The sequence below is a fragment of the Dermacentor albipictus genome, chromosome 3 (assembly GCF_038994185.2).
Source record: "Dermacentor albipictus isolate Rhodes 1998 colony chromosome 3, USDA_Dalb.pri_finalv2, whole genome shotgun sequence".
NCBI classification, from domain to species: domain Eukaryota; kingdom Metazoa; phylum Arthropoda; class Arachnida; order Ixodida; family Ixodidae; genus Dermacentor; species Dermacentor albipictus.
This window is the reverse complement of record NC_091823.1, coordinates 114964174-114973081: the sequence shown is the minus strand read 5'-3', so window position 1 is coordinate 114973081 and position 8908 is coordinate 114964174. Positions and strand designations below refer to the sequence as shown.

The window sequence follows — 8908 nt, the reverse complement described above, 5'->3', positions numbered from 1 at the left end:
TATCAGCACTCGGCGAACTGTTTCCCTATGGCAGATCGCTTTCAAGAAAAGGCCTGTGCCTCTTGCTTCAACACGAACTAAGCGGCGAGAACAGACCCCACATAAAGCTATCAGCACTCGGTGCACTGTTTCCCCATGGCAGATTGCTCTTAAGAAAAGGCCTATGCGCCCCGCTTCAACACGAACTAAGTGGCAAGAACAGAGCGCAGACAAAGCTATCAGCACTCAACGAACTGTTTTCCCATGGCAGATCACTTTCAAGGATCGCTTCAGGGCAGTCGCTGCTGGAGTGTGGCTGATACTGTTTCGACACAGATCGATAAGGCGCTAAAGTGCAATAACGACTTATAATGATCAGAACGTCATCAGCACAACTGGCACCACCACCTGCAGTAGTTAGCTTATGTCAACTCACCTTGCACTGCCTTCTGCAGCAGTTTGTGTTGCTGCAGCACTGTCATTTATACTGGTTGGATAATGTTTCACAACACTGACAATGACAACTAGCTGCGTGGAGATGAGCAAGTGGCACAATGCTTACACATATTCAGAAAACTCCCACAGGAGTTTCTGCGTGTTTTTTTTTACACATGCTGGATAAAATGGAAGCTGGCATTTGTGCTTCTGTTGCTGTCTCCACACTCTTGTCTATGGAAATATGGAAATGGTTGGAAAAAAAAGTTATTGTACGAAAAAAAAAAAAAACTTTTCCAGCACCTGGGAAAATAGCCAAAATTTCCAGGCCCCTAAATTACACTAAAATTAAACAAACTTCATGCAATGACAAAGTGCATAAACTTGCTTTTGTTCATGCTCACTTCACTGCAATTACTATGAAAGCTGTCATGCCGACACAGAATATGGTAGTACACTAGCTTTTTGTTTTGTGCATTTCAAAAGTTTACATTGCGTGTGTAGAAAAATGATCATTGGATGTCATGTTGACTGTGGCAGATTAATTTATTCTTGTATTCCTATGAGAAGAAAGGGAACCAAGGGTCCCGATTATTAATAATATCGTAAGAAGCCAACAAAGGAAGATCCACATTGGCCGCCAAGGCTTGCGAGTGGTGGTGCTGGCTAACACTCCCAGGTTTATTTCTAGTGGATAAAACAAATACCCCAGAAAGTGGAGGGCGTATTATATAGGGGGTGCCTTTAACCATTGAGAAAGCAACAAAGAATAACACAAATTAGCCCAAAAGCTTCATGCTACTCAGTTTTATCTACCGTAGGGTAGAGGTGAAATCATGTATATGAACACAAACAGGATCGTCACATGTAACCAAGTGTACAGGAGTTTATTATGAAACTTCTTAGGATACATATCACAATCAGGTCGATTGAGAACATCAGAGCGAATAAAATGGGCCTTAATTACTCAGCATTTTTGCCTTCTTATTTGTCCCTCCTTTAGGGGCCCCTTTACGAGAAAATAACACCAGTGATAAACAGTATAAACCATAGCATCAGATATCTCAATTTTTTTTTACACATGTTGAGTGTATTAAACAGGAACAGGTAAGTATCTGTGCGTATCTCGAAAGTGCGCAGTGTTCCAAGTGTTACACCATCTTTGATCTAAGCAAACGATTTTGCAATGTCCACAATCAGTCCAGATCAACACTTCTTCCAAATGCCAGAACAGGCATACCACATCATTCGCATAGAACAGTTCTGCATCACACATTCGTCCAATGAAGACCACATTCAATTGGAAAAAAAAATTGGCGTTTAAAATGGCACAGTTCCTAGAGTCCATAATATTATAGCACACTGACTAGAACAAAAGACTTTTTTTTTTTTGCAGAACAAGGAAAGGATAGAGCAGGAACTCTTTTACTCTCCCCCCCAAGTCTAAAGCTATGGTTAAGGCAGGCTTGGCGCTTTACCATTTATACAACCAGTAAAGGCATCTCTGGGCTACCAATTTAAAAACTTACATGATTGTCAGTTTACAAACAACAATAGCCATTGTTTGGTTGTTACCTGGAACCTTTAAGGCACGCAATTCAAATTAAAACAAATTCAATGTCGAATTTCAGTATGTCTTAAGGCAATGTGCGATCTAAAAGCAGAATAGAGAACTGCTTGTAAAAGAGAACGGAACAAAAACAAAGACAACTGTTGGTTGAGATAAAATAAGTAAATAGCATTCAAATGGAAGGTTTAAAAAAAAGACAGAAACTGGTGGAATTTCTCTGACCTGATTGTTCTGTGACAATGTGTGAGTGATGTGCATGAGGCTCAGTATAAAACCTGACTGGTTAGAAGTTTCTAACAATAATGAGTGTTCCTCCTCTCTCTCTCGCTCCTTGTGTAAAATATACATCTCATCCACCTTAGCTATGTCCGTGTCATGCTAGCATAGGTAAAGGCCATTTCATGTAAATGAGTTCGTCTTGAACGAATATCCACTTAAAAGAAAAAAAAGAAACAGGTGGGCAGCATTCGAGCAAAGGGTGAATGAACCACTGCCACAAAATGTTGCTGCATCACAGCCATTTCTTTTCACAACAGCACCTCTGCGAGAACTCATTTGAGCAAAATGACATTTACACGGCTACATGTGACAGCGGTACTGGATTAGACTCGGACGGACGGGAAGGGGGGGGGGGGGTATTTACGCATCCTAGTAGAAAACGGCTTCCAGCTTTCGCCAGAGCTGTGGCAAATGCATAGACACTCCACTGCGGAGATTGGGAATGCACAAATGTATAGAGGGGTTGATCACCTTTCGGCGTGAATAGAGTTTTAAAAGCACGTCAGATCTCGGAAGCCTCGAAAGACACGATGTGCCATAACTGTGCCATATCTATTCTGTTCATGGCTCTGTCAAAGCTCTGAGCAGCTCACCCCTCCTCTTCTCCTTTTTGGATGAGCTTTGAACACGACAAGCAAAGCGCAAGTCATAAAATGCTTGTTCCCAACAACTTGGAATATACATGCTGTATAGTACTGAGCAAGAGTCCGCAGATTGAATACAGCTGCTGCTGTGGTTGCTGCTGCACTGGCCACCTTGTGGTGCCAATTCGAATCCAATGCGCACCTTCAGACAGCAGGAGAACATAGGCAGCCCACAAGTTTAAGTTTTCAAAGGAACCCGGCTTTTGAGAACCAAGACTGCATCAAGTTTCCAGTAGTGCCACAGTTATGGGGGCTTGTCAGAACACCGACATGTTCATTGAAGCTCGGACATTGGGACTAGGACTTGCCCCGTTCCGTTTGAGCTGCCACGCGCGGACAACAGCAGCTGCTGTGGATCACATGACAGCACAGAGTGGCACAGGTGTGCATCCCTCGTTTCTGAACGACAGCACACAGATGATTCTGACGCATGCAACTGATACGCGGCACACACAGCCTTGTTTAGACTGTGCGTTTGCCACAGCTCGAGGCTAGGAAAAGCACCTTGCTTAAATGTTCGACCGTATTGTGCCTTCCGTCGTCTCAACAAGAAAGTTTGGGGTACAAAAGGGAAGTGTGAGGGAGGGAAAACATAAATAAAAATAAATACATAAATAAAAGGGGCAGGGAGTGATAAATAGTAGACGAACAACAATGTTTATAAAAGAAAAGAAAAAAAGGAGAGAGAGACACGCGGGTGAGATCCAGTGTTTATGAGACAAGTGCCTGTCCCCCGTCGGATAGTCAAACCCGACGGCCTGCAAGGCCCACAATTTCCTGCGTGTTTTTCTATAAGGCATTTGAGAAAGACCCTGTAGGTACTCGCGTGTGGCAAGAAGGCTGCAGCTGTGTAAAGTTGAATACAAAGGCAGCATTTTTTTTTTCTGAATCTTTAGAGGAAAATATAGTTCATCCTAGCTACATATTTTCTTTCATCTTGTACATGACGCACAGCGACATGTGGAGACAGAAATTTGCTTTGGTTTCTAGCTTCTTCGCAGAGAGAGGGGGGGGGGAAAAGTCATAAGCGCCATGTCAGCCAACTTCACCTGCCTTCTCAATGCAGAGAACGAGATGACTCGGAAAGAAATGCATGTGCTGGGACGCACAGTCTGCAGAGCTACAATCACTACATGCACCTTGGAATTAGCCGTCGCGAACTAAGTGAGTTGTGACATCGCCAACAAGAGGCTCTCGGGAGCTCTTGCATCTTCTTTCGAGCTCTTGCACCCATAATCTCTTTTTTTTTTTCTTTTCTCCAGCAGGAGTTGCGAGACGTATGTATACAGACCGAGAACAATTCTGCCTCGTGGGTCTGTCTGCACAAATATCTCTTCAAGCCGATCTCTCCTGAAAGAACTTGGTTGGCTAGTTTTCGTGCCTCTCGCATTTCCCCTAAAACTGTTTCAATGAAAATTTCCACCGGCATGTCCGGAATGAGCGTCTCTTGGAGGTGATGCATAGATGATTGGGTGAAAGATGGGGGAAAAAAGGGAGAGAAAAAAAAGCAATGAGAAGCAACAACATGCAAGAGCATTTGGTTATCACAATGAGGTGGCATTTTACAGAACCTAGACAGTACTTAAATAGCGTGTCTGTGAGCTAGTGAGAAAAAAAAGGAAAAAAAAGGGGGAACCACTGTACTGCTCTCTCACCTTGCTAGCTCAAAGCTCCGTCATAAAATAGACCATGTGATGGCTTAAAGAACTGCCAGAATTCACGGTGGCACATTGCAACACAGACAATTCTCATCTTAAGGTCATTCACATCACTAAGAGCATGTGATGCCACCTTCTGAAGTAGTGATTACAGCAGGCGTTCTCTCAGTGTGCAAGAACTGACAGCACCATTCTGCATGCATCAATGCTACCAGCAGGCATCAAGCAAAAGAAAACAGCCATTTACAAACAATTAACAAATAGAAATGAGAATGAAAGCAAGCAGTTTCACTGAGCAGCAAGTGACGAGAGTGAAGATTATTCACCGATGATGTTTTATATCTTCTTTTTTTTTTTCCTCTAGCAGACAAGGCACTGATATGCAGAATGAATGGGGTGTATGAAATGATGGCTGCCTGCTAGCAATAAGATGCCCCAAATGATGCCACCAGGATACTCTTTGCACTGCATCCATGACAGAAACATCTCTGCAAACGTAACAGAAAGTTAACAGAAAAAAAAAAGAATAGTCTTTGCGAGCTGTATAGAAAATTTTGCCATGTCTGCTTGCGCATAATGTTCAAAGCCAACGAGAGGAAAAACCAACTCAACAATGCAATCAGAACTTCCATGAGCAGTTCATTAACAACAGCATTTGTGAATTAAACAGCCACTTCAAACTGTCACAAGTTTGAAAGACCACAAAGAGAATGCTGGAGAATGCCAAATAGCTACCAAATAAAGTGCCGATTAGGTAGCCATGGAGACGGGGAAAAAAAAAAAAAGCAATGCAGGGTGCGCAATCATGATTGCAGGCAAAGAGCACACTGCAGGCATTTGGAGCTCGCGCATACGCTTGTAGCAACATGATCATGCGAAGTGTTACCACGTGCCCCTTTGGTACGCAGGGCGGTCATCATGCATGTTAAAGAGTGTAGTTAATTAAGTGGTCTGTGTCTTGCGTATGTATACATGTACTCTTGTGCGACGGCTGCCCACAGAAGCACAGCGGCAGCATCAGACCCCACAGTGGTACCAGACTGTTGTAGTAGTTCTCTTTTGGTACAAAGCTAGCCCCCACATATTGAAAGGGCAGAAGTGCTGCTGTGTTTCTGTAATCAATGCTGGCGGCTTAATAAAACATCAGGCTGTCTGCTAAAGTGACCTGCCATCGAGGGGGGACGCGCATTCAGCCAGGGGCGCACAAAGCAGCATGCTGGGTGACCACTGAAGGCGCCCTTGAAAAGATTGGCAAGCATTCTGGACTAACTACACTTCTGAGGAATGCCCCGTCTATGCATTGTCTACTTGAAGCAAGCTCCTTGCAAAGCCTTGACATTACAATGGTAACCGAAACTTTGTCGAAGCTGTGGCAGCACATTGGAATCTGGCTAATTTTAGTCGACGGATTACGAGTTAATCAATCGTGCCTAAGACTGTGCACTGCTGAAGTGTTCCTGATGCTCAAGTGCAAACAATGCCACTTGCTCGAGTGCACATGTGAAGCAGCTGTCATTCATCCTGATGCACAGTAACAGTGGTAATGACTAGCTTTCAATATTAGACTATAGTTCGTTCAAGTGCTATTTCCGGCGAAAATATGATCCCTTCAAAATTCCAAGAAGCATGCAGCATCGCACACAACACGACATGGAATGCTGGCACTTCACAACTTGAGCAAGTACTCGTTAAAGTTTGGCCCTCGGTGCACTTTGAAAGGGGAAGCAACAGAAAAGGATCATCACAGACTACAGCAGCAATTTCTACTGCACGTATGTTGCAGGTGATGAAATAAGAGGCACCTTGACTATAGTACTCTTGCCAAGACCCACCCATAGAACAAAACAAATGGCTAACTACAGCAACTTCCTGAGCAAATATGGGATGTCTAATTCCCTCAGACTAGAAAAGAGAGGCCAGTAAAACAACTTAAACACCTTGCATCAATTTTGAGCGCGGCGTCCCTACCCCATGTGTGCATGCACTCCACAAAGTTTCTGGTCAGTAAAGAAAAGTTTGCATTGCCCATAACAGATGATCACACTTAATTTACTACTGCAAGGAGCTTGCCCCAAGGACTCAGATAACATCAGCAAAAATATAAGATTTAGCTATTAAAAAAAATGTTCGTCCAAGCAGTCCACCAGGCATATCTTCCTCACCAGTGCTGCTCTTTCGGAATCATCTTTGCAAGCACCTGGGTGCCCCGGTTTGGTGGTGTGACGAGCCTCCTATATGTCTGCCGATGTACCCACCCCTGCTTTGGTATTGCTCTAGACTACTTGAAAGTGTCGGTTGCGTGCGTGGGTGGCGGCGGCGGGCAGCACGAGGCGAACAGGGCCACCACCCAAATCACTGTAGCCGGGCGTCTTGAGCTTGCGTGGCGGCATATGGCATGGTGCTCAGGGACCCGGCAGCGCCACTAGTCACCGCCCCCAGGGGCTGCTGCAGTGTGTAGTAGGCAGCAGCTGCAGCTGCAGCGGCTTGCCCGGCATGGTGTGCAGCTGTGGGCGGAGGCGGCGGTGGTGCCAGGTAACTGGCAGCAGCAGCTGCGGCCAGGGCGGCGGATGAAGGGCTTGTCGAGAATGGGTAGCCTAGTTCGGCAGCTGCAGCAGCTGCGGCCGCAGCCTGGTTGGCCGAGGCAGCTGCAGCTGCAGCCCCATGTCCAAATGGCGATGGCCCGTAGTCATAGAAGGCGGCCGCAGCGGGCGAGAGGGGAGGGTGTGGCGGTAGGATCAGGCTCGGCGTGTGCAGGTAGGCGGACGGGTAGACAAATGGCTGGTGTAGCCTGCGCACGGGATGCCAAAGCAGATAACGACAGCTGCTAATAGGGGTGGACGCAGAAAGTCAAAGCATGACGTGAGATGCTACAGAACGAATGCTTCTGGTAGGTAACTTGTGGAAATTATCTGCTTCCAAAGTGCGCAGAAGGTCGGTGCAACCAATTGCAGTGCACACTTTACGTGCAGTCCCATTCACTGCAAAGTTGCACAGCATACGTATTTGCAGTAGATTGCATACGTACATTTCATATTGTGGCTATCAAACAAAAGAACCTATCACATGCATGCTGTTTTGTTTCGTGATAAGTGCCCCATCTTGTTTACACACACACAAAAAGAGAGAAAGGGAGAGATTTGTTATGATGAGTAATATTACCCTTTCTTGGCAAACAACATGCTAAACACTCCAAAATGGCACATCAAGTTTTCAGTGTGTTGCGTAAACCACCACTCGTTTACCAGACCTGTGTCATCCGCAAAGCACAAAGGTTGCACCTATACTTTCTGCCTCAACTATGCAAAATCACACTTGAAAAGCATGCTGCACATGCACAATATGTGTTCGTGCTACGCAAGCTACAATACCTCAAGTGTTCATGAACCTCTCAGACAACCTGCACCTGCAAGGGAAATGAGGCAGATAGTTCGGACTCCTCTTTCTTTCAAATCCCTAGATCTACTCTAGTATAAGTATGGGAGGACGGTCAGGACTCGTCAAATAAGTGTCTGCATGTGGACTAGGGTAAGAAAAAAAAAATGATTCTCCAGAAGGCCAAGTGATCGTGTTATTCTTTTTTTTTTACAAGGGCTCTGTTTGTACAAAGCGTTAAATTATGTTGCCTCTATTCATGTACAATTCCCATTTAGTGTCCATAACAGGCATTATATGGGTGCAGGGTGTCTACCAAGTTGACATTTCTAAATTCCCAGAGTTTTCCAGGTTTTCCCCAAGTTCCCTTGCAAAATTCTTTGAGTGACACAGAACTTTGTTTTAAGTCAAGATGGGTTGACACTATGTCGCCCTATGCTGTCACTCTCTAGTAAGCATGCTAAAATATAAGGAATGACGTAATCCAGTTTGAATAGTAAGTAGTAGCGTTTATTTTATTTAAAAAAAAACAGAAAGGGGCGGAGGGGGTAGTAAAATGCACAGCAAATATCTTCTAAAAAAAGTGGTAAAACCCATTTCAAATTGAGCTGAACATTCTTTGTATATACGAATAAAAAGGAGATGCATACAGAAGCAAATATTTTCGAATATGAGCTATTTCTATCAACTGATAGCAAGCTCATTGGTATGAGGCTCGAACTTTGTCACAAGCAAGATTCTCTCTCAGTAGCTGGGAAGTCAACCTCAACTGTCCCGACATACTCTCAGCCCACACACAACGCGTCAGTGTTGTGTTTCCCTGCTCTAAAGAGTTTATTTTGGTTTGGATGAGGGACACCTGCATCTTGGCGTCAGTCAACACTTCGTTTTTTGAGCTCAAGCTCCTTCAAAGAAGAAGCGGCATGCTTCCTTTCCCATTCATTCCTCAATGCATAGGTCGTTTCCGCTCT

The 8908-nt window shown here is 44.7% G+C and overlaps 1 protein-coding gene across 2 annotated transcripts in view; it reads right to left on the bottom strand.

Moving 5' to 3' along the window:
* Positions 1-1282: 1282 nt before the first annotated feature.
* The window catches only part of LOC135916900 (RNA-binding protein 24-like), a 126279-nt gene continuing 118653 nt past the window's right edge, over positions 1283-8908 (bottom strand). For both annotated transcript variants that reach the window (XM_065450345.1, XM_065450346.1), the window contains exon 4: positions 1283-7353. In XM_065450345.1, the coding sequence (XP_065306417.1) occupies positions 6918-7353 (436 nt within the window). In that variant the 3' untranslated portion in view covers positions 1283-6917. The remainder of the gene's footprint in view (positions 7354-8908) is intronic.